This window comes from Drosophila mauritiana, chromosome 2R (assembly GCF_004382145.1).
Source record: "Drosophila mauritiana strain mau12 chromosome 2R, ASM438214v1, whole genome shotgun sequence".
Taxonomy (NCBI): Eukaryota; Metazoa; Arthropoda; class Insecta; order Diptera; family Drosophilidae; genus Drosophila; species Drosophila mauritiana.
In genome coordinates, this window is record NC_046668.1 from 17,195,877 (window position 1) to 17,218,617 (window position 22,741).

General features: G+C 43.5%; 9 protein-coding genes across 9 annotated transcripts; 4 read left to right on the forward strand and 5 right to left on the reverse strand.

Annotated features, from left to right (window-relative positions):
• Window positions 1-270: 270 nt before the first annotated feature.
• Window positions 271-2,092, reverse strand: LOC117136662 (juvenile hormone epoxide hydrolase 1). The gene is made up of 4 exons (XM_033297663.1): window positions 1,690-2,092; window positions 1,436-1,635; window positions 1,171-1,381; window positions 271-1,112 (listed from the first exon to the last, which is right to left on the reverse strand). The coding sequence occupies exons 1-4, from the start codon at window positions 1,897-1,899 to the stop codon at window positions 309-311; spliced, it is 1,425 nt and encodes a 474-aa protein (XP_033153554.1). The 5' UTR covers window positions 1,900-2,092; the 3' UTR covers window positions 271-308.
• Window positions 2,093-2,594: 502 nt separating this feature from the next.
• LOC117136663 (juvenile hormone epoxide hydrolase 1) lies at window positions 2,595-4,714 on the reverse strand. The gene is made up of 4 exons (XM_033297664.1): window positions 4,456-4,714; window positions 4,030-4,229; window positions 3,707-3,914; window positions 2,595-3,514 (listed from the first exon to the last, which is right to left on the reverse strand). The coding sequence occupies exons 1-4, from the start codon at window positions 4,651-4,653 to the stop codon at window positions 2,729-2,731; spliced, it is 1,392 nt and encodes a 463-aa protein (XP_033153555.1). The 5' UTR covers window positions 4,654-4,714; the 3' UTR covers window positions 2,595-2,728.
• Window positions 4,715-5,645: 931 nt separating this feature from the next.
• LOC117137863 (juvenile hormone epoxide hydrolase 1) lies at window positions 5,646-7,360 on the reverse strand. Its single transcript, XM_033299578.1, has 3 exons — window positions 6,811-7,360; window positions 6,547-6,751; window positions 5,646-6,464 (listed from the first exon to the last, which is right to left on the reverse strand). The coding sequence occupies exons 1-3, from the start codon at window positions 7,209-7,211 to the stop codon at window positions 5,664-5,666; spliced, it is 1,407 nt and encodes a 468-aa protein (XP_033155469.1). The 5' UTR covers window positions 7,212-7,360; the 3' UTR covers window positions 5,646-5,663.
• A 675-nt stretch (window positions 7,361-8,035) lies between these two features.
• Window positions 8,036-8,492, forward strand: LOC117136819 (small ubiquitin-related modifier). The gene has a single exon (XM_033297888.1). The coding sequence runs from the start codon at window positions 8,109-8,111 to the stop codon at window positions 8,346-8,348; it is 240 nt and encodes a 79-aa protein (XP_033153779.1). The 5' UTR covers window positions 8,036-8,108; the 3' UTR covers window positions 8,349-8,492.
• Window positions 8,386-9,808, forward strand: LOC117136818. Its single transcript, XM_033297887.1, has 5 exons — window positions 8,386-8,444; window positions 8,533-9,314; window positions 9,366-9,511; window positions 9,566-9,647; window positions 9,707-9,808. The coding sequence occupies exons 2-5, from the start codon at window positions 9,212-9,214 to the stop codon at window positions 9,754-9,756; spliced, it is 381 nt and encodes a 126-aa protein (XP_033153778.1). The 5' UTR covers window positions 8,386-8,444; window positions 8,533-9,211; the 3' UTR covers window positions 9,757-9,808.
• A 317-nt stretch (window positions 9,809-10,125) lies between these two features.
• LOC117137216 lies at window positions 10,126-10,489 on the reverse strand. Its single transcript, XM_033298572.1, has 2 exons — window positions 10,397-10,489; window positions 10,126-10,320 (listed from the first exon to the last, which is right to left on the reverse strand). Exons 1-2 carry the CDS (start codon window positions 10,448-10,450, stop codon window positions 10,189-10,191), a joined length of 186 nt encoding a protein of 61 aa, XP_033154463.1. The 5' UTR covers window positions 10,451-10,489; the 3' UTR covers window positions 10,126-10,188.
• Window positions 10,490-10,991: 502 nt separating this feature from the next.
• Window positions 10,992-11,512, forward strand: LOC117136602 (diptericin A). Its single transcript, XM_033297585.1, has one exon. It carries the CDS (start codon window positions 11,048-11,050, stop codon window positions 11,363-11,365), a length of 318 nt encoding a protein of 105 aa, XP_033153476.1. The 5' UTR covers window positions 10,992-11,047; the 3' UTR covers window positions 11,366-11,512.
• A 1,122-nt stretch (window positions 11,513-12,634) lies between these two features.
• Window positions 12,635-13,149, forward strand: LOC117136701 (diptericin A). Its single transcript, XM_033297719.1, has 2 exons — window positions 12,635-12,788; window positions 12,847-13,149. Exons 1-2 carry the CDS (start codon window positions 12,672-12,674, stop codon window positions 13,090-13,092), a joined length of 363 nt encoding a protein of 120 aa, XP_033153610.1. The 5' UTR covers window positions 12,635-12,671; the 3' UTR covers window positions 13,093-13,149.
• LOC117136700 lies at window positions 13,101-13,437 on the reverse strand. The gene is made up of 2 exons (XM_033297718.1): window positions 13,315-13,437; window positions 13,101-13,256 (listed from the first exon to the last, which is right to left on the reverse strand). The coding sequence occupies exons 1-2, from the start codon at window positions 13,399-13,401 to the stop codon at window positions 13,170-13,172; spliced, it is 174 nt and encodes a 57-aa protein (XP_033153609.1). The 5' UTR covers window positions 13,402-13,437; the 3' UTR covers window positions 13,101-13,169.
• Window positions 13,438-22,741: the final 9,304 nt, after the last annotated feature.

Genomic DNA, 22,741 nt, shown 5'->3' on the forward strand with positions numbered 1-22,741 from the left:
TAACTTCGCGCGTGTACCTGGCCCTAAATCCAGGTACCCTTTTTAGTATTTTGTGTTTGCTGATGTACATTTTAAAAATACCGTTTAAGCTAAGAAATAAACTATGTTCCGGGATTATTCTTCTAAAAATTTAATCTATGCATTCTATTTTTAAACTAAATACAAATAATTTGATTAATATGAAAAATATCCATAGAATTGTATCACTTCTTCTACTACTATTTCCATTTAAGTTATCTCTTTAAGTTATCGATACCAAATAGAAACCGATTTTTTTGAAAAACAATTAAGCCTTTATTGGAAGATATCTACAGAGTCTTAATTTTAAACTTACGTTCCACCGTTTTGACAAAGTCTATAAAGTCCTTGTATAAAACCTTTGGAACCTCCAGAGCGGCAAAGTGCCCGCCCTTTTTGTGGTAAGTGCTGTGCACTAGGTTCGGGTACTTATCCTTCAACTGGACATCCAGGAACTGCATAATGTCACTCTTGAAACGGGCACATCCAGTTGGCACTCGCGTGGGAACCCGCTCCAAGTGCAGGTCACGCTGTGCTTGGGCATACTGCTCTGCATAGAGACGCTGGGAGGTTGTGATTGAGTTGGTCAGGTAGTAGATCATCAGATTGTCCAGCAGGGCATCCATCTTGTAGCGCTTCGTGAGTCCTCCGTCCGGTAGAGATCGGTAGCTGGGATTCGTCCACGTGGAGAACTTCTCCAGGATGTAGGCGGCCAGACCAACTGGGTTATCGGTAAGGGCGGCTCCAATGGTGTCCGGCTTGGTCGCCTGGATGTGGAAGTAGCCACTCTCCTCCATCAGGTACCTCAGCTCGTTGGACTTGGGAAAGAAGAAATCTTCAAAGCCAGAGGGCACAAACAAACTGGGCCAAAATTCGGCCACTAAACCCTTAGCCAGCGACTTGGGACTCAAATTGTTGCACATGTTCGAGTGGTAGCCCAACACGTTCTCCGGATACAAGGTGGCAATGTTGCTGCCAATGATGCTGCCCCAGTCTCCACCCTGGATAAAGAATTTGTCGTATCCCAAACGCAGCATAAGATTCCTCATCATCACCGCCACTTGAGCGGGACCCAGACCCTTTCTGGAGGTGCCCTGCAGGATAAGAGACAGATAAGCCCATGATACACCAAGTAGATTGGACAAAACGCACTTGTGACCAGCCATAACCAGGTAAACTGGGAACAACCACGTTGAAGATGTACTTGTTGTTCTTGTCCAGGTTGGTCTGATGCAGCAAATGGATGAAATCGTAGAACTCCCGCACCGATCCCGGCCATCCGTGGAGCAGCAACACCGGATAGTGTTTCTTACCCACTTTGTTGTCATCATAAACCATCAGGTGGAGGAAGTGTGTGCGTAGCCTAAAAACCCATCATTACTATCTGTGGATATGATAAGTGGGCACCTTATCTTACCCCTGAATATCGGTGGTGAAGTGGTTGAACTGCCAAAGGAACACTTCGCGTTCGCGCCAACGCGGCAGGTAGTCATCGCGCCAGTACTCCACGATCTCCCTGAGGTAATCCGTATTGAATCCGTACTCAAAAGCCACGCCCTCGAGCGGAGGCGTAAGGCGGAGGGTGCGATTGAGACGCTCTTTTAGATCAGCAATGGTCTGTAGATGATATGTGTGAATATATAATATATAATATTATATAGACCCACTCACCTTATCCGGATAACTAAGCCTATTGCCTATCACCTCCGAACTGTTCTGCAAATAGGCCTCGTAATCCTTGGGCTGCGCCTCATCGCCCCACCACTCCTGTGGATCCAACTTTGGTGCGGGCAAGTCCGCCCATAGCTGGGTCACATTCCTATAGACCAACCCACCGGCAACCGCCAGTATCAAGACCAGAATTTTAACAGTGACACCCATCTGTTCCTATCAGCGGTTCCACTCAGACTGCCTCGGATTGCAGCTACGATTCCACTGATTCTACCATATCATCGTGGGCACAGCTCTCGTTTTCGACGCTCATGATGATAAGCGACTTTGAGTGACCACCCTACGCCGATCAGTTGGGGCTTATCGCGGGTTTACTTTGGACTCGACTCCACTGAGACGGAGAAGCGGCTTTCCACATCGGGGATGACTCGAATGAATCGGCTTGTTTATTTACTCCACAAAGCTTCCATGCCGGTTTTTTGTTTGAAGCTTTTTCGGGGAAAGACCGGAGGGGTTTGTTGTATGTATGTACTATATGTATAAAGAATGAAACCCGCGAATTATTTATGTATTTTGCGACGCAGCTGGGCTTCCAGATTGGGTAAAAAATACCCCTTACGTTCGAAATACACTGGGGTAGACTGGACATGTGTGAGATATTTGTTGGTAAGTAGAACCAGATGTTCATTTTATTGATAATACACTACTGCCATTTAGTTAAGTAATAATCCAACTTATTACATGATTCCTTATAAAGGGTACACCAATGTCGACTATAGCCCATGGGCATAAGTTACGTAACGTCGTTCCGAGCTTAGATATATCATATATATGTACTTATGAAAGCAAACACACACTGCCCTTTTGCTCGACACTCGTGTATTCCAAACAAAAAACTCTTCAACTTTCGGTTTTCAAAGCAGATAAGGCAAATACAATCACCAAGTCGATTTGATTTAATTTTCGCAACAAACATTCGTTCAAGAATCACAATGAAAATGTACAATGGACTCCTATAACTAATGATAAACAAATTCTTTTAGGAGAAATTAGCTTTCTGGACAAAAGACACAAAGTCGTCGTACAGCTGCTGGGGCAGCTCAAAAGCGGGGAAGTGACCTCCATCCCGGTGGTGGCTACTGTGCACCAGATTGGGGAACTTGTTGGCCAAAACCGAGTCGGAGACATGTATAATCTCGTGGGCGAAACGGGTGCAGCCAGCCTTGGCCTTGATGGGCAAGGAGTCCACGGCCAGTGCAAGCTGCGAAGCAACCATTGATTCGGAATACAGACGCATGGAGGTGGTAATGGAGTTGGTCACGTAATAGATCATCACATTGTCCAAAAGCTGATCGTAGGTGAATCTCTTGGTCAGACCGCCGTCAGGAAGCGATCTAAATCCCGTATTCGTCCACGTTGAGAACTTCTCCAGTATATAGCTGGCCAGACCAGTTGGATTGTCGATCAAAGCGTTGCCGATGGTATCTGGCTTGGAGGCCTGAATGTGGGCATAGCCCATCTCCTCCATTATGGTGCTGAACAAGTGACCGAGTCCCTTGTAGAAGTCCGCATACTCGCTGTCCACAAACCAGCTGGGGAAGAAGGAGGCCAACACCATCTTCAACTGACCCATAGGGCTGTTGTTTCCGCACATATTGGAATGATAGCCCAACACGTTCTCCGGGAAAAGTGAGGCTACGTTGGATCCGATTATGGAACCCCAATCGCCACCCTGCACCAGGAACTTATCGAATCCCACTCGGAGCATCAGGTTGCGCATCACCACCGCCACTTGGGCCACACCGAATCCAGTTTTTGAAGAGCCCTGAAGTTGGAGAAATATAATATAAGTAATTTTTCAATTTGTAATTTGGGGAAGGGTGGCTTATAACTTGTCTACCTAAGTGCTATATATTAATGTCAGAGAAAGAGATAAGTTTTATAGCTTATGGCTTTTGGAGAATATAGCCTAACTTGGTTAGCAATTTCTTGTTGCCCATTTGGAAACAAATCTAACCTGGGACCATCCGTAGCCGGGCAGACTGGGTGCAATAACCTCGAAGACGTAGTCGCTCTTATCACTGGGCGTGGTCAGGAGAGGGATGAAGTCGTAGAATTCGCGAACCGTTCCCGGCCATCCGTGCATCAGAAGCAGAGGCAGAACCTTCTTGGGTTTCTGGCCTTTCACCTGGCTTGGCTTGGCATGAATAAAGTGAATTTTTAAACTGCAAAAAAAATGGAAAAACATTTGGGGTTAACTTTTCAGGTTAATGTGCAAAAGCAGGCCACTAATTTAGCGTGGAACACTTTGGATTTCCATAAGTACTGCCGCGCACTCACCCCTGAATCTCCGTTTGGTAGTGATCCAGCTTCTTGAGATACTGCTCCCGTTCGCTCCACTTGGGCAGATATGTATCGCGCCAGTATTTCACCACCTTGGCCAGTTCGTTGGCATTGAACCCGTATTGGAAGCCCACACCCTCCAGTGGCGCCTGCGCTTTCAAAGGACGACTCAGCTGACTGATAAGATCCTCAATAACCTTTGGTAAGAAGTGATGAAGGATTATTAGAAAAAAGATCAAATATAAGTTTAAATAGTATTAATTTGTACAAATTATTATAAATTCCGTATAATTAATGATACTTGCATACCAGCATGATTCGAAATATTTGCATTTACTATACATACATACGTTTATTTGCATATCATACTGATTTGATTATTTGCATTTATATATGTACATATATATATGTCTATTGATTTACCTCTGGCTTTACGCTGATGTCGAAGGGTAGGATGGCCTTGTTCTCCCGATAAGGTTCCTTCAAAGTTGGACCCCAGTAGGCGTTGTTGTCCAGATCGGGTCTCTTGCCGGGCGCCGAAAGATCACGATAGTTCTTATAGCCAACGGCCACCAGGATGGTCAGAGCTCCGACCAGGATCCGTGCCCAGATGTTCGCCATGGTGTGTCTATACTATATTCTATATACATATATTTTATATATACAGATCGCAAACTGCGCAACTGCTCGCTTACGATCGTCGAGCACAAATGATTTGTAAAGCGCAGCTACCGGCAAACAAAAGCTTTTTGTCGGCTTGTGGATTTCAAGTGGATCGTATTCTACACTGCAATGCAATGCGAGCATGATTGGGCAAATAATTTGAGAATTTCGGCGAGCTTTTAGCAACAAATTGACGAAGAGCAATTTTTGTACTTAAGGCTTACATTTAGTTTAGGAAGATGATCAAGCAGTTCCATTTATCAGTGGGTCAATTCGCGAAAGTAGAGTGAACAAGAAACGATTCATGCTGAGAATTAAATTGTTAAATTAAGTAATAATAATTGCCAACACGCGGAGCCCTTATATACAATCGATAGTATTTAATTATTTCGCGGTCAATTACAAAAACGAATTACAAACAATTAGTTATTAACCATACCTATTATTTATATTTATTAGTTTTTCAACGAAATGTAATCCGACAAGATACTGAGTTACATTTAAGCCCAGATACCCTATTCGATTTATAGAACTTTCGTTTTGGTAGGCACTGTATATAGATAATATTTATTAATAAATATATAACCACTTGCCACTAACAGTTCTTATCGACTGATATTCTGAATATTGTTAAATTTTGCTGAAAGAAAATTAAGTACTATAAAGCGAAAAACCATCATATTTTCTTACCAAATATAATCCTATTAACATCTTGACCCTCAGCCACTGCAGTCTAATTAAACAAAATTTTATCTTACGCCCTTCCCCTCCTTCCCTTGCCCATCCACATTTGTTAACTAATATGTAACCACGTTATGGTGGTACTGAGGTGGTCCCAATCACCTTACTGCCAACTGCACTTAAAACACGTGACCTCCTGTCGGGTTGCTAATTTAAAGGCTATCTCATGTGCCTCCCGATTCCCAAGCCAAAGTACAAAATCCGTTTGGTAATTATACTAAAACAGTTTATTTCCTCTTCTCACCGTGTAGGCCAATCTTTCCCACAAAGGCGGTGAAGTCATTGAACAACATGGCCGGCATCTCCAGGGCGGCAAAGTGGCTGCCCTGCTGGAAGTACATCGAGTGGGTCAGGTTGGGGAACTTGTCCCTTAGCTGCCAGTCAGTCACCGAGGCCAGATCGAACCGGAAGCGGGCACAGCCCATGGGAACCGGGGACTGCACACGATCCAGCTGGAGATCCCTGTACGCCTTGGACACGTTCTCCAGGTAGAAACGAGCCGCCGTCGTGGCCGAGTTGGTCAGGTAGTAGACCATCAGGTTGTCCAGCACAGCCTCCAAGCCGAAGACAGTGACTATGGCGCCAAAGTCCTGCTGCAGGCCGGGATTCGTGCAGGTCTGGAACTTCTCGAGGATATAGGAGGCTAAGCCGACGGGACTGGAGGTCAGAGCCGCTCCAATTGTATCCGGCTTGGTGGCCTGGATGTGGAAGTAACCGCTCTCCTGCAGCAGATCCAGCCATTTGTCCCACACGGGGAAATGATGATCCACAAAGAATCTGGAGGGCAGGTACTTCTCCGGGAAGAAGCTGCCGTAGATTCCCTTTAGAATGGCCAGTGGCGAGTGCAGAACGCACATGTTCGAGTGGTAACCGATAACGTTCTCCGGATACAAGGTGGCCAAGTTGCTGCCAATGATGCTGCCCCAATCTCCGCCTTGGATGAAGAACTTCTTGTGGCCCAGACGCAGCATCAGGTTACGCATCACAGTGGCCATTTCAGCGGCATTAAATCCGGGACGCGTGGCAGCCTAAAGTTATAATTATAATTATTAAAATTTAGAAATGAATTATCCTGCTACTTAATTCAACTGATAAACAAATAACACTCACATCGGACCATCCGTAGCCCACCAGGGAAGGTGCCACGACCTCAAAGGCGTAATCCGTGATGTTTGAGTGCTTGGTGAGCATGGGTATAAAGTCGAAGAACTCGCGCACCGATCCTGGCCAGCCGTGGAGCAGGAGCAGAGGATACACGTGTTTCTTTTCCTTAGCCTCCTCCGATACCTTCTCGTGAATATAGTGAATATTCAAGCTGCGGAGGTATTACATTTTTAGCATGACATTCATATGAAAAAAAGGCACTTTACCCACCCCTGAATTTCGGTCTTGTACTGCTTGAACGAGTTGAACAGCTCCTGGCGCTCATCCCACTTGGTCAGGTAGTTGTCCCGCCAGTAGTCCACAAACTGCTGCAGCGCGTAGGTATTGAATCCGTACTCGAAGGCGATCCCGTCCAGCGGTTCGGTGAGTCTCAGCGTGCGGTTGAGTTCCTTTCGCAGATCATCGATCTCGGATTGCGGCACCTGCAGTTTGAACTCGTAGATCTTGTTGTCGGGCACAAAGTCCTTAACATCGCCAGGACCCCAGTACGTGTCATCCTTGAACTCCGGCTTGGGCAGGGGCTTGGTCAGATCCGTGAATACCACGTAGCCATAGCCCACGAAGGCACCAAACAGGGCCACAATCAGACCAAACACTATCAGGCACTTCATTCTGGCCACAGGCGCAATTAGCTCCTCCACTCGTTATGAATTTAAATGAGCCACCTCGTAGCTCCCAGAAGAGATAATGGCTTGTGATTCCGAACCCGAATCCGGAACAAAGACGACCGTGCACCCAGAAAGCCGCTAAAGAACTGACTGCCGGCGCATATACTCATTCCCCGAATTGTCTCGCAAAGCTCTATCGAAATTCGCTGTCGCCGTTATAGTATATGTATGTTCGTATAATATTTATAAATTCGTTTAGATAGCGCTGGCTATCGTGCACCGTGGTTCACAATATGCTCTGTCACCTTGATCGTTGCTCCATATGTTCGGTTATAATGGTCGTCTGCTCGCAGTTCAAAGGTTTGGTTTGCTAGTTAGTATCAGTAAGTTGAAATAAATATGTAATTACATTAAGTACAAATATATTTAAATGTCGTTAAATCTTTGTGCTTTATAATATATAACTATACAACTTCCTAGTAAATATAAACTATATTTTTAACGCCTTTGCTAATTTATTATTATATTTCTAGCATTTTCTAAATGACTCAACCCCAAGGTGCACTGCGGTTAGTCTGCCTGGTACTGGGTTACTTGCCCGCGTCTGCACCTTGAATGGCCCATTGATTTCCGAGCGAGATAGGGTGACCCATACATAAGTACCATATGAGACAAGTGCGATGGTGACTTGGGAATAGTCCCAGCTACTTATAGGCCACCATTATCTTATCGAACTTATTTATTGGTAAGCGCTACGCCGGCAACTGATCATAAATCTCAGCCCTTCTGCCACTGATGATGTGGCTGCCAAAAATGAATGAAATGAAGTCGGCCGATCAGAAGGCCACGTGGCACCTATCACTATCTAAATACAGTTCTAGTAATTCTATTTTACATCTAATGGCCAATCAAAGCAAAACCATTTGGCTTCTATCCTCAAATCTACCCAAACTGCGGTGTCATGTGAGAACGGATCAACCGTTGGCCGCACTTCTTAGGCAAAAATATGCAAAGGCATTTGGAGTTGCTACTGAGACTGTGATCCTGGCCTTCGATGGGCAGAAAATCCAGGAGGAGGATACATTTGACTCCTTGGCCATGGAGGATAATGACATCATCGATGTTGTAGAAGAATGTTAGTGCTCGAAGACTATGAAGCCAAGTTAATAGAGTGGGAGTGAAGTACTAGGGGTCAGCAGGCGACATATTGTACACTGAAAATATTGGATAAAAATTGTAAATAGAAACTCAAACGCAAATATACACATAGCTTTGGTAATATATTGTCTAAATTTTACACATTTCTATTTCTGGGTGCATCAAGGGACGGGGATAATTCGCATAAATTGTAAGGGCACCAATAATGCTGTCGACATGCAACTATATCAAAAGGACTCAAGGGGCAAGGAGACTCGAAAAAACCACAAAAGTGCCGCCAAACATGCAAGACAGCCAAAAGGGGGCGTGGTTGGTACGCCGTGGCAAAAACAATGATGGGAAACGTAATTCGAGCGAAATTAACGCAATTACCGTGCCGCAGTCAAAGGATTCAAATTCACTTCCATTCGATGCACTGCAGCTGAAAAACATACAAAAAATAAGACTAAAGTTTGTTCGCGTGCCGCAAAAAACAAATCGCATTGATACTTGGAAGCGTGTCAAAGCTGCCACCTCCGGGGGAAATGGAGAGGTTCCTATTCCGGACCCGAATCGCGGACCATTAATGCCGGCTCCGTCGGGCTAATTCCCATTTTATTGAGTGCTCCAGTTACGGCCAAAGTTTGGCACCAACGCTGCCATTGGCAACCGCCTCGCCCTCGAAGGGGGGGCGTGGTCTTAATGGTCGCAATTAGTTTTTCATCCAGCTGACACGCACTTGTCGTAAAAGTCCATTGAACCTGACGCTAAATTGATTTCCCTTGGGGGCGGGCCTGGAAAAGTTATTCAGCATGTTTTACCTGCTAAAAAAATATACTATTTATAAACAAAATCGTAGGTAAACTATGCCAGATCGATCAAATCAGCGTTGGTTTGTCATCGCAACTCTGGCTTCGTGGAACTTAATGAGTGGTTTCGGTTTCTACGCCTACATTCTGGATTGCTATGGTCAGTTAGTACTCGATTTGTCAGCTATTTAATGTTTATATTTTCCCTCAGTAAATTATCCACCTGATCACCAGAGAAGGCAGTTCAAATATCACACTTTTGCCGGAACAATTGACAAAGATATAGTTATGGGAATCACTGTCGTTATGCTATGTCAGATAGTATCTTCGATTTTACTGTGCTTTGCATTAGATGAGGTAAAGTTGTAGTATATGAAATCCTGGCAGTATAATATTTTGATGTAATTTTAGAAGAAAAGAACATGCCTTATTTACGGAATTTTCATTAGCTTGGCTTTTCCGTGTGCGTGTCTCCCAGTTTGGCCATTAGCTGGTAAGTTTTTAGAATTTTCAAAAATCTTTGCCGTGGCATCTAATAATGCTTTCCAACAGTAACACATGTCAGTCTTGTTTTGGTAGCGCTGAGTTATTACTTTGAGTAATTTAAAAAAATTTGTAAAAAATTGTATGTTTACTGCAAACTATTTATTTTGTTCCCAGACCTATAAAAAATATTGTTTTCTGCCTGAAAGAAGGCTATAAAAATGTGTTTGCAATTTCAATCTTTTAAAAATGGGGATTATGGGTATTGATATAGAATACATTTATAATGTAGAAACATACAATTTAATAAAAAAATAAAAAGTCTTAATTTTTTATAAAGACAGTTATGACTATAAATTGGTGGAATATATAATATTACCGATTAAATTAAGCAGCAGTAGTCATACAAGAGTAAGATATTTTTCTACAGGCCCAAAAGTATATTATAATGTTGGTTATATCAAGTAACTTAACTGATAAGAACTGGGTTCTTTTTATAATATATTTAACAAAGAATGCAATGTAAAGTATTTTAAAAAATCGTAAGAAACTTAAAATGTTGCTTCAAGATCCTGGTCATCATTGCCCCAGGGAAATTCCTTCTTTTCCGGTGGACCTTGACCCCTCGAACCGATTTCAAGCTCTATATAATCGGCAGATGACTGAGCTGTGACGTGTCCCAGCTGGAAAGTAAATATGCATATATTTGTTTTATGTTTTTTTTGGATTCATTGTATATTTTTCCTTTACTGCACTCACCCAACAGACCAAAAAAACGGCCAATATTTTCATTAATATCGATTGTAACAACATTTCTCTCCGCTGCCTCGGCACTCGACTGCTGATGGGAAACTGTTTTTACGTTTGCTCAACCTCTGCTTTTAATCAATTATCACTTATTAAATATTTATTATGGTTTTTTTGTTTTCCTGAATACAAACAAAGCTCTTTATCTGTCGCCGCGGAGAGGTTTTAAAATTAATCCGTGGAACTGGGAAAAGGATGAAGTTTCGTTTCTTTTCGAAGGGAAATCATTAATGTTTTAATTGTTAATAATAAGCTGTTAGGACGGGATATTGTTCTTTAAGATACACATTAAATAACTTCATAGAATAAAAGGTTACATATTATATAATTTAATAATTATTTAACCTTTGTTTGTCAAATGAATATAAGATGTGAGCCCTCGTTTAAGAAAGATCCCCTGTGGTGGTATGTGTTTTTGCATCGGGGATTCCTTTTTTATGACCAGCAATCTTATTATGAGACAACAACCGCCGTAGGAATACTTTCTGAGTAGATAAGGTGACATCGGGGATTCCTTTTGAAAATCGGCCTATAAAAGAGCATCGAAACTGCAGCAAAGGTATCAGTCAGCATATTCCAGTTCTTCCATTGAGATTAACCGAGATGCAGTTCACCATTGCCTTCGCCTTACTTTGCTGCGCAATCGCCGCTACTTTGGCATATCCCATGCCCGACGACATGACCATGAAGCCCACTCCACCACCGCAGTACCCACTCAATCTTCAGGGAGGCGGCGGTGGCCAGAGAGGCGATGGTTTTGGCTTTGGAGTCCAGGGACACCAGAAGGTGTGGACCAGCGACAACGGACGCCACGAGATTGGACTAAATGGAGGATATGGCCAGCACTTGGGAGGACCATATGGCAACTCAGAACCTAGCTGGAAAGTGGGAAGCACCTACACCTACAGATTTCCGAATTAATAAGCTTCATAAATATTTTTTGTAAAAAACTTTACCAAATATTATCTCGATTGTAATTCGAGTCTAGCTTTTATAAAGACCTTACCCACTTTGTATATTCAGATAATTGCAAAATATATAACCGAATACAACGATATGCATACCTGACCATAATTTCACTATCTCAAATGCCATCAATGTCCTTGGCGTTGTTTGTTTACCCCGGAACATTGAGGCAGACTTCTAGAGACAGAGGCTGGTGGGTCACAGATGATCTTGCAGTTTGGCTAATTGTTGATACATCTTGTTTGGCCAACTCCGTTGGGTAATAACAAATTACGATGACAGGCGGTCTTAATGAAACCTGCCAAGACAAAATGTTTTTTGCTAATTGGATTTATTGCGTAAACTGTCGAGAGAACCTTCGATGGAAATTTATCATGCCGCCGTCGCATCATCCGCATCATCCAACATCCGCAGCCTAACCCCAAGATTAAAATATTACGCCATCCCCAACGAAAGCGAATAAGATTCACTGGAGTATTTGAAAAATGATTCGTGCAGAGGCTGTGTTCTAAACTCTTTTACAACCAAATTTGGGGATTACCAAAGCTTTTCACATCATTAATTCGAGCTAAGAATGGCCAAATTGAGTTGACCTTGTAAAATGATGAATCGATTTTGGAAACTGAATTCTGCTTGGGGCTGCGGAACCTGTAAGGTAATTTTGCTTGACTTTTTCTTGGGAGGAAATCAAATTTTGGCGAAAGTAACGAGATATTCTTACTAATAGGAAACACGAAGTTGGAGTTGATTAAAAACAAAATATATGATAAATGAAAATTTATTATATGGATAAAAACTCAGGTCACCAGAAAGAAAGTACGTGGTAAAATGATAACACAAATATTTGCATCTTAACTAGAATGCATAAAAGAAATATAACTCCAGTTCGAATTATCTTATTAATTAGAAAGAATTAATATTAACCTAAGAATCTGAAAAACAATGAGTAGTATCTAATATACATATATTATTTTCACAGCTGCCACACATGAATGGATCCCAATCCAAATACGAGTACCTCTACATTCATTGTTTCTAGATGGGATTCACTTTGTCATCTGCCTCTGTTTGTGGAGCCTACACGTATTTTCTTATCAACGAGATGTGGGGATCCACTGGTGAACCACTGCACCGTCGTCTTAACAGGGATTCCCAATTGGGGAATCTCATCTGCGAGTAGTGATAAGACACAGATCCGAGCTATATAAGAGCTCAGTTCCACTCTAGCCGCATTCAGTTGACAAAGCCTAATCAAATCAAAATGCATTTCACCTCTAGTCTTCTGTTCATTGGACTGGCTTGTGCCTTCTCGAGTGCCTGGGCTTATCCCTATCCTGATCCCAGAGAGATTGTGAATGTGCAGCCTGAGCCCCTGGCAGTAAGCTATTACGTAACTTTTAACTTGGAGCACTGTTTAATGGAGTTTTATTTTCTAGTATGCTCCCAATTTTGATGTGCCCCTGCACAGAGTGCGTCGCCAGTTCCAATTGAATGGCGGTGGCGGTGGAAGCCCAAGACAGGGATTCGATCTGAGCCTCAATGGACGTGCTCCCGTTTGGCAGAGCCCAAATGGACGCCACTCCTTCGATGCCACGGGATCGTATGCCCAGCACCTTGGTGGACCCTATGGCAACAGTCGCCCTCAGTGGGGAGCCGGTGGAGTGTACACCTTTAGGTTTTAGAGCACTTCAGAAGCTACATCATATTTATTAAATAAAATAAATTTATTACAATTACAAGTCACTTTTTTTACAAGTATTTAGTACCAGGTATTGTCCCAGGGTGATGATCCCTTATCAGTTTGATTGTAGGCAAATATAGTGGGATCTGGCTGAGGCATGAAAAACTATAGGGAGAAATACAAAAATGTAACAAATAAAGCAAGCCCTAAAGGCAAAACTGACCTCGTCGTCCAAGTTTCCAAACCCACCGCCCACAGAACGCCCTTGGATGAGGCCAATTAGATGGAGAATAAACCAGAGAAGCAACATTTCACCGGGAGAAGCTGCGTCCGACTGAATTCATAGCCCGATTTGAAACGCCTTTGGCCCCCGTTCTCAAACAATTCTCAACCAGCTGATAAGAGCCCGATAAGGCCGACACTACCGAATGTCTGGATGTGTGTCAAGAGCTCGTGGCCAGACAAAAGACCATAGCCCCTGGAACGGAGACCAGGTCAAAGCTAGAGCCAAAGCCAATGCCCAACCCAGCTGAACTGTATTAAATTTTTTTTTTTTGGGGGAACGTGCAACTGGCAGCCAAATTTGGCACGTTTTCTGTTGAAATCGAAAAGAAGCCAAAACAAAAGCAGCACAACAGAGCCCGAAAATAATGGAAAAGCAAAACAAATTTAAATGTTAGAAGCGACTCAACAATGAAGGTCAGGCTATGATGACTTTTTTCCTGCCCCCATCCTCACAGCAAAAAAAAAAAGAGAAAAACTACCGAAACAGAAATTTGGTTGCGCTTTGCCACTGCTTCGTTTTTGAGTCCAACTCGCCGTCTTGGGTTAACTGGCCAAGCTCCTTTTTGATAGCTTCAATTGCGGAGCAATTTTTCTTTTCATACCATGCATTATGCATACCCTTTACTATTCAGAGCTCAAAAAACTGGGGCAAGATCTGGCTCCAAATTGAATTAATACGAACTTGAAATGCCATTTATAGACTGAGTAAATAGCTATAGAAAGCAGACTCCTTTGCTCTTTTATAATTATTTTACTTACGTGCCAACTTCTTTTTTTTTAAAGAGTATTTGGAGCGTCAGTGCGCCGAAAACTTAACCCATCCCAGATGCACTTTCCACCTCTGGTTTCCACGTCATTTTCATATGGAGAGTGCTCCAATTCAATGGAAGAGCTATTTTCTAAATCAATGCGCAAATTGTCAGAGTCAAAAGCGGTAGAATTTCTTTTGTTTAGCTTCGCTCTGTTTTCCTTTGCATTTTCGTCTGACATGGGGGGAAAATTGGCTCGTTCGGAAAATTGCTGGAAAAGGGTGGGAGGGGGAGGTATCGGGGAAGATCTAAAGTGGGTGGATTGTTTTCCAAATTGCACATGTGGCAGTCAACTCATTTGTCAAGTGGCAAATCAGTTTAGGCCAGGACAGTAACACACAGCCAAAGACCGAGTTAGAGTCGGCCGATAAAATCAACTTTGCATTTTCCATGTACCTCTAGTTGACGGTGAGGTTTCCCCGTCGCCGTTTTTGATCGTGACGATCGACGGCATTTCCCACGCAAAACTTGCCTTTTGGTACCGAAAGGCAACTAAATTGTTTGACACACTCAACACTCGGCACTCCGGCTCTTGTCTTTGATTGTATCGGAAAGCGAACAAACATTGCTAAAATTTATGCTCCCCATAGGAAAAGTTTCCAATTAGAAAGTTGCGGAGGGTGGCGGATGATAGGCGGCGAAATTCATCTCCCACTAATGGCTTTTTAATGAAGCCACCGAAGAACACCAAAGAACCAAAGAAGTTCCCTTCCTCTCAGCGCGACTAAGTTACTCAAACTAAGCGTATTAATTATGACTGACAACGTCTGCTTGCCGGCCAAAGAAATGGCCAAGCGAAAAGTGCAAGAGTTAGCAGGTGCCACACAGACTTGGCTTGGCTTTTCGCATTTGCATCTGACATTTGCCAAGATGCGCCGACCTGCAACTGCAGCTCCTGCGCTCCACCGCTCCACCGCACCGATTCGTCCACCCCACTCGCGATAGTCAAAAAGCGGGATCGCGGCATTTTGGCCTGCTTACTGCATTTGGCCAAAATGTCTATAGTTCAATTGCTGATATTTTGGCCAGACACACGACGGAACACGTGACCTATGCAATGGAGCAGCGCCATCAGCCGATGAAACATCGCCGAGGAGCGTGAGCCACTCGCGATGGCTGCGTGACACGAAATAAGGTACTGAATCGGGGTCACCAATTTGCTATAACGTGGAAGTCTTCATTTAAATGTAAGGTCTAATATTTAAGATTTACTTAAGTAATAGTTAAGTTTCAGACTTATCTTGCTTACTTACTTGACTTATAGGAAAGCCTTTTCTGGAAGCCACACGCTGCCATCTCTAAAGATCAGCGAGGTTTGTGATGGGCAACAGTTTAATAAATTGTTCGACTTAGATTTAAAATAAATCGACATCAAAAGGTGCACAAATCTTTGGCTGCAGAATACTTATGCCTTTTATCTCACCTAATGAAGGTTGACTCTTGTGGTTGTTGCTGGTTGCAGGCAGCAATTGCAGTTGTCATGCAAATTGGACTCACGTTTTGCGCATTAAGCAACCGTCAATTGTTTCAACGAATGCAATGATTGAGTTCTTGGCACCTGGCCAAGCCTCCGAGCCACCATGGCCCTAAGCCCCTCAAACTGAATAGGCTTTTTTTTTATTAGGCATGAAAGCCCGCATGTGTTGCATGGGGAGTGCTTGGCTAATTGGAGTCCAGCAAGCAGCAAGCAGCAAGCCGCAACTGCAACAATGTACCGACCGGCAACATTGACCAGCAGGAAGAGACAGGGAATGATGCCTCAACTTCATCTCGATCTTAACAGTAAAAATGAAGACAAAAATATTTACCGTAACGCATTAAGAGAACAAGAACAAAAGTTACTGATGCTGCTGATGTTGCTAGTGCTGCTGCTGCAAGTTGCCAGTTGCTGTTGCAGTTGCAGTCGCTATCAGTATCAATAGTAATTTGAGGCGGTTTATTTGGGGGAGGAGAAATAGTGTCGTAGGTCAGGCGGCAGCAGCAGTTTAAGCCGACTGCAATTTGTGGCCTGCGAGCAGCAGCAGTAGAAGCAGCAACAGCCGCAGCAGCAGCAACTGCTGCAGCAACAGCAACTGCAGCAGAGGCAACTTCAGCAGCAACGAGCAACTGCAATGACGATTTGTGGCCAATTATTTCAAATATTGTATTGAAATTGTAGGCCAGTGTGAGTGTGTGCTTGTATCTGTGTGTGGTTATCTCTCGATTGGCATCTGCAGCAGGCCCAATACTAGAATCCATCCTCCCCCCTCGCAACCAACTCCACTCTCTCCATAGCCAATTTCCCCAATCTCACGTAGCCCGTTCGAGTGTGTCACAAGTGACCACTGCAAGTCCAGCCAGTCCAAGTGGTTGCCAAACGATGGCAAGTCCCAGAAGCTGCCGTCCAACTCTCGGCTAAGGTCGCAGACTCCGTGCGGTTCCCACAACCTGACGCATCTTTGTCATGTGTCCGATTAATCACCACTCTTAGCATCACTTGCAGAACGACTCGGCCTGGCCGGCTCAACTTGGCCAACAATGGGTCACGTCAACTGGCAACTGGCAGCAGCAACAGCACGCGTTGGCTGACCTTTGTTGCAGCAGCAACAGCAGCATCATCCCATCAGCAACAGCAAAAGCTGCAGCACTTATCTGACATTCATACGTTAATTTTAGCTTGTTGCATCAGTCAGATTGCCGGTGTCATTCTCTCACATTTACACTGCTCAGCAAAAATGTGGCACTTGAATGAAAATGTACTTTCACTAGTGTTATTAACTCATTAATAACAATAGATCAATTAAAGGATACAACTGGCTTGTTTATTGTTTATTGATTAATTTATGATCAGTGGGTTGTTAGGAAAAATATTTACGAATAATAAAGTGCATGTAACAGATTTATATCTCATCATTCCCAGAACAATAATCCCACTTTATGGGCAGATATGCTGACAGTACGTAAAGTAACTGCTGCCTAGTGTGGACTTGTAATCATGCATTTAAAATTCAGCAGCACGATCGAAAAAAAAAACAATCGGCAAACTGCTAACAACCAACAAAGAAGCCCAAGAATGCAATGCAACGGCAATTGGCTGGTCTTGGCCAAGGCAAAAACTTATTAATACCTTATTAGACAAGGGTCGTAGTCGCCGGCAATCCGTCTCCATGGAATATCAATGAGAACGGCACCAGCGGCAACGAGCGCGGTGGCATTTCCGCTTGGCCACCAACTAGTCCCATGGTGGCACCATGGGCGACAAACCAACGGTGACCGATCAATTCGCGTTTCGGTTTTTGGCTTGTGCAGCACACAGTTGCAGTTGCAGTTGCAGTCACAGGAAATGCAATCATAAATCGCCCATGATGACGATGACCGTGGCTAAGTCTCCCTTTCCCGTTCCTTTGGCTTCCTCCCTCGGACGTCGGCCGATGTTTATGTTCATGGCTGGGCAATTAGCCTGGCCGAGATCTGGGCCCAACCAGGAAACGATTCTCGCCACTCTATGCGTAGGGTATTCCACTTTTTTTTGCAAATGGAAATTTTAAGTGCTGTCGAGGAAGAAGGGTGATCTTCAGGAACACAGTCTACTTAAAAACGTTTTGTAGACGAAATTAAATGGTACTTTCATAAAGCATGGGAGTCATTAGGACTAGCTCACCTTAATCTCCCGTAATACCTCAATAATTCAATGGCATTATCCTTTGGACGAACTGAAGTATAGGGTATAAGCACTCCAGACTGATTCCAGCTGCTTTCCATACTGTTCCTTGGACCAGACACTTGTCAGATTGCATGTTCAATTCTAATAATATAATCCACAGCTGCGGCCTTTACTTTGCACTGCTTCGGAAATATTTGCGTGCCTGGGCATTGTCTAAATGGTTTGGTGGGTTGGGGGGATCCCCTCCATTTTCCAACCCACTTTGTGGGGTTTTCCTTTTTTCATCGCAGGGTGTCTGCATTACAACATCATTAGAATTTGATTTGCGTTTCCTTGGGATGCGGCTGTTGCTGCCCCTTCGCCTTGGCCATCGCTGCTAACGTGGCATTAAAGCCCATTTAGCTGTCGTGTGGCAATTATTGATCAACAAGGTGCCACAATCGGCCATGGCCAAGTACTTGCCTCTTTGCCTGTTAATTCTGCGTGGTCTTCTTGGCCATTCAGCCAGCCGGGCATTTGCATAAAGCCGTTTAACCGTTTTGCCAGCTAAAAGCAATTTTATGCCCCCATGCTGCCACGCCCCCCTGCGCCCCTGCGCACCGCTTGAATCCCTGAAACCGCACTTAACACGCTTCATTTGACCAAACTGCTGACTGTCGACGGCCGCTTTCGCTCAACGCTCCATGTCCATGGCCGCAAGCGTTTAAATATTTATGTCTTGTGTATTTAAGTTAATCACATCCGAATGATGAGCTTCAACTACTGTGCTGTGGCATCTTTTTCTCGGAGGCTGCCGTGGCACTCTAATGATTTGCATGGCCAGCTGAAGAACAAGGAAGTCACTCGGAGCCTGAAACACTCGGAAAAATAGGACTGACAACAGCTTTAATGTCTTTTAAGTTGATTTTCTGGTTCGATATTTGTTAAAGAACTATTATCTTCAATTTAGTTACAACATTTATATCCTTGTGCTATTTTTACTCGAATGTATTATCGGATTAAAACTTTTTCAGGTTTACAACTTTTTAACCAAACGTTAATTACTCATAAAGGTAATTTCAAAAACCGCTGTGTGCAGTTTACTATGAGGCGTCGCGAAATGTGGATAGAACTTCTTGTTCCGCCACAGGTGTCATTTGTTTGCATCTCTTATTGAGTCGTTAACATTCCTGTCTTTTCCCATTTTTTTTCCTCTCCCCCATTTCGGGATATTTTAATTATTTAGTGCTGGTAACCGAAGAAAAAATAAAATAAACTAACAAAGACAATATACCAACAAATTCCCTCACATTAAGCGGTGGAGATACAACAAATTACCCCGAAAATGGCCACACGAAATGCGCCAAACAAGGAGAGGTGAGACACACACGCCGAGTGCGACCTGTACAGTGAGGCAATGCGGAGGTAATGCGGAGGAAAAGGAAGCTGGCTACCCATCAGTTCCCATAAACATGTCCCCTTCCAATTTGCTTGTTCGCTGTTTGCGTTGCCGCGACTGCTTTAGCATTTCATTAATTTATGTTTATTGTTAACACACACACACTCGCCAGGAGAGAGACCATTGCCAATTGGCCTGGCTGACTATTTTTGGAATTTCTTCCAGGGGTCTGGGACAGATTAGGCTCTGCCAATTTGGTGTGAAGTTTTGCATTTGCTCCTTTGGCGGCTCAAGTCGGCGACTAACGGCAGCTGGCAGAGCATCAATCAATGCAGTCGCGAATGCAGTTGCAGTTGCAGTTGCAGTTGCATCCACTTCCAAGTCCACAACCACCAGCTCGTGGGAGGGAAGTCCCGAGATCCCGAAATCCCAGAGAGCAGTGAGCTGCCAACTGACCTTGCAATAAGGAAGTGACATTCGTCACTGTCTCAACCAAAAGCCGCAGCGGAAAAGTGCACTGGAAAAAAATAATTGCCCTAATGGAGTAGCAGATTTTATGCATTAACAAATTCACTATACATTGTACATTGTATATAGCAGCTTAGTTTAGCCCTATTCCATCTATACATTTTGGCCAGAACACCATAGCCTATCGTGCGAATTTTCCCCATACCACTTATGCTGTGCAATTAGTCTGGAGTTGGCTCAAACCCACCACCCCCCCTTGCCCTGCCCTGCCGTTCGAGCTCCATTTGGCCCCAACTGCTGGCCTCTAATGAGCGCAGCCTCCGCGTCTGGCTTACATCTTTTAATTTATTTATTTTTAATATGCTGCACACTGCAGTCGGCCGTTTGCCTCGCCGCCGTCCGCCAAATTTTACAACTCAATAAATTGGCAACGCAAAGGCTTTTCTATCTCCGAGCTCCAATCATATGTTGGCAGTATGGTGTGCGCGCAATTATTGTTCTAACGGCATTTCAAAGCAATTTAGTGCCGCCTTTTTGGGTGGGCAGCAGTCCAATGACCGCGGTCCAAACTGCATTGTCTGTCCCTCGCGAAGCCGCCTCCTTCCATATACACAGATACTATATAGAAGCTCGCAACTTCTGATCCAAACTCCAATTTGAGGCTCTCAGTCTGCGTGCGCCGCCAGCGAAATAGAAAAAACAAGAGAGAGCGTCGTTGTCCAGCTTCACGACTATCATATACCTATTACTCAGCTGCAGGAAGTTCTTCAATTTATCATAAATGATTAAAAGTCGTATTTTAAGCAGTTAAATATTTATTTTCCAAACAGAATTGAAAACATGCAAGATAGTTTAAAAATAATCGAGATCTTGCACCACAATATATGTGCATACCTACTTTTTATGATCGAAACCCATTTATCCCCATGTAACATACTTTTTATCGAGTCTAGTATACCCAACTACCCAGCTTGTAATGGGTGTAAATACCGAAACTTCAACTTCTGACTATGGCAATAGGCCGCCGCGCACAAAATCATCAACATAAATTTACTTTTAGTGCGTTGGGTTGTAAGGGGTGGTGGGGGGAGAGGGGGAATGTTTGGAGAATGGGTGTTGAAACTCATAAAGAGAAGCGCCGCTTTTGGCCATAAAATTGACAGCTTATGGCCGGGAAATTGATAAACGTAAACAATGGACGATTTAAGTCGAACTACAACTATTCATTACGATCGATAATTTTGATATTGCCAAATGTCCTGCACTAAATGTGATAACGGTTTAATATATCGATGACTACAATGTGCACTTTTTCAAAGCATAAAATGGATAATAAAATATTTAAATGCGCGTTTTTGAAAGGGTTATAAAATGTAAAAGATTATTCATAAGTGGTGCAGTAAAATTTCGCTAAATGGTTCCTAATTTGCCATATGTTTAATTAATTTATTATTCTACACTTATCGCACTCTGATATACGCATTTAAAGTTCTTAATTTATGCATTTAGAACATTTCAGCGCCCATTTGTGGTTTTAATTATTTTCTCTTCCATTTTCCTTCCAGCCACTTATCAAGCTTGGGCTAATTTGTTGTTCAGCGTCGAGGTAAAGAAATTTTTTAATGAATTTCTATTATTCACCTCTCTTTTCATGTGCCATGTGCAATCGGTGGGGGCGAAAGAGATGCAAAAGGTGGGGCCAAGCGGCGTTAAATGTTTCGCTGGTCGGAGTACCGTTTTTTGTTGTGCGTTATGGTTTGTTGACTGCCGGCGACAACTTCCGACGCACTGCGGCAGCAGCAGCAGCAGCAGCAGCAGCAGCAACAGCAGCAGCAGCAGCAGCAGCAGCAGCAGCAGCGGCAGCGGCAGCAGCAACAACCCCAAAGTGGACGCTCCATTGCGGGTGGTGTGTGGTTTTGGGCCCGTTCTGGTTCGGAGTTCGCCACTCTTCGGGGAGCCACACACAATAAACAAAGAGGCCAGAAAGTGGCCAAAAGAACAAGCTTAGAACAACTCGAAAAGCATGCCGAAAAGTGTATTTAATTTAGCAGTTAATTAAATTTTCTACACTTCGAATGCGCCCCGGTAACACAAGTCGAAAAGAATGGTATAAAATACAACAAAATTCGTATGCTCCTCTTTTGTTTTAATAACTTTGATTGGTTGCGCAGAGCTCGAGGCAAAGTTTTGTGGCTTGGTCGGCAAGACGGGTTGTTGGCTTGGCCATAAAAAAAGGAAATTGGACGAGATGACAACACCTGCTAATGACCCAAATTGGCGACTGCAGCAAAACACTGGAAAAGCTAATGGCCAACACCTGCTGTTTGCATAATTTTATTGCTCGATTCCCCCCGATAGCTCGCTGCCCCGCTCCCCAGCGATTCCCCCCGTGCCTTGTTCTCATTTTCATTAATTGGAATTTCTTTTGGCCCGACTTGAAGCCCGCTGCTTGTTGTGGCCACCAGTTGGTTGGCTGCGGCTTCTTGTCTTTTGTCGCGCTTGAATTGGCATCCGTAAACAACAGTGTTCCCCCCCTGCTATCAACGGAAACAATGAACGAGTGAATTAATAAAGTTATGAAATAACCGAAATGGCTAAGAAAAAGGTTCACAATCGAACCGTGTTCAATACCATTTGTATTTCTGGGTGTGGAGTTGCAAAGTGGCGAGTGGGGAGTGTGGAGTGGGTGTGGGCCAAAAAAATAAAAACAGTAGCCGGAAAACAATTCAATTGTTTCGATGAAGTAATTACAATTTGTGAAAATAATTGAGGCCAGCGATTTGAAAGCAGGCACAGACATCTATGTTTATCTGTCACAATTCCACTGATTCAATTAAATGTATTTAACCCAATCGTTTGTGAATTGATTTAAGATACGTTGCCCACATTTATGTAGGTATCCAGTTAAATTCCACATGGAATAACCCGTCTTGGACTTTGAATTAATTGAGTTATTTGCGGTCAGTTTGTTGTTTAATATGCCCATATATCTACCAAATTTGGTAAATAATCCCAATGTATTATAATCGATATAATTGAAAATACATACTTTAATAATTTACTTTCA

Bases quoted from the DNA above. Each gene is read 5' to 3' on its own strand.
- LOC117136700 (XM_033297718.1), bottom strand. From the start codon at position 13,401: ATGTTGCTTCTCTGGTTTATTCTCCATCTAATTGGCCTCATCCAAGGG. The intron at 13,257-13,314 runs GTCAGTTTTGCC...TTCTCCCTATAG, and splicing joins TTGGAAACTTGGACGACGAG to TTTTTCATGCCTCAGCCAGA.
- LOC117136818 (XM_033297887.1), top strand. From the start codon at position 9,212: ATGCCAGATCGATCAAATCAGCGTTGGTTTGTCATCGCAACTCTGGCT. The intron at 9,315-9,365 runs GTCAGTTAGTAC...ATTTTCCCTCAG, and splicing joins CTACATTCTGGATTGCTATG to TAAATTATCCACCTGATCAC. The intron at 9,512-9,565 runs GTAAAGTTGTAG...ATGTAATTTTAG, and splicing joins TGTGCTTTGCATTAGATGAG to AAGAAAAGAACATGCCTTAT.
- LOC117137216 (XM_033298572.1), bottom strand. From the start codon at position 10,450: ATGTTGTTACAATCGATATTAATGAAAATATTGGCCGTTTTTTTGGTC. The intron at 10,321-10,396 runs GTGAGTGCAGTA...TTTACTTTCCAG, and splicing joins CCGTTTTTTTGGTCTGTTGG to CTGGGACACGTCACAGCTCA.
- LOC117136701 (XM_033297719.1), top strand. From the start codon at position 12,672: ATGCATTTCACCTCTAGTCTTCTGTTCATTGGACTGGCTTGTGCCTTC. The intron at 12,789-12,846 runs GTAAGCTATTAC...TTTATTTTCTAG, and splicing joins TGCAGCCTGAGCCCCTGGCA to TATGCTCCCAATTTTGATGT.
- LOC117136662 (XM_033297663.1), bottom strand. From the start codon at position 1,899: ATGGGTGTCACTGTTAAAATTCTGGTCTTGATACTGGCGGTTGCCGGT. The intron at 1,636-1,689 runs GTGAGTGGGTCT...TATCATCTACAG, and splicing joins GGCTTAGTTATCCGGATAAG to ACCATTGCTGATCTAAAAGA. The intron at 1,382-1,435 runs GTAAGATAAGGT...ATGGGTTTTTAG, and splicing joins TTCACCACCGATATTCAGGG to GCTACGCACACACTTCCTCC.
- LOC117136819 (XM_033297888.1), top strand. From the start codon at position 8,109: ATGGCCAATCAAAGCAAAACCATTTGGCTTCTATCCTCAAATCTACCC.
- LOC117136602 (XM_033297585.1), top strand. From the start codon at position 11,048: ATGCAGTTCACCATTGCCTTCGCCTTACTTTGCTGCGCAATCGCCGCT.
- LOC117136663 (XM_033297664.1), bottom strand. From the start codon at position 4,653: ATGGCGAACATCTGGGCACGGATCCTGGTCGGAGCTCTGACCATCCTG. The intron at 4,230-4,455 runs GTAAATCAATAG...TTCTTACCAAAG, and splicing joins ACATCAGCGTAAAGCCAGAG to GTTATTGAGGATCTTATCAG. The intron at 3,915-4,029 runs GTGAGTGCGCGG...TTTTTTTTGCAG, and splicing joins TACCAAACGGAGATTCAGGG to TTTAAAAATTCACTTTATTC.
- LOC117137863 (XM_033299578.1), bottom strand. From the start codon at position 7,211: ATGAAGTGCCTGATAGTGTTTGGTCTGATTGTGGCCCTGTTTGGTGCC. The intron at 6,752-6,810 runs GTGGGTAAAGTG...ATACCTCCGCAG, and splicing joins TACAAGACCGAAATTCAGGG to CTTGAATATTCACTATATTC. The intron at 6,465-6,546 runs GTGAGTGTTATT...TTATAACTTTAG, and splicing joins TGGGCTACGGATGGTCCGAT to GCTGCCACGCGTCCCGGATT.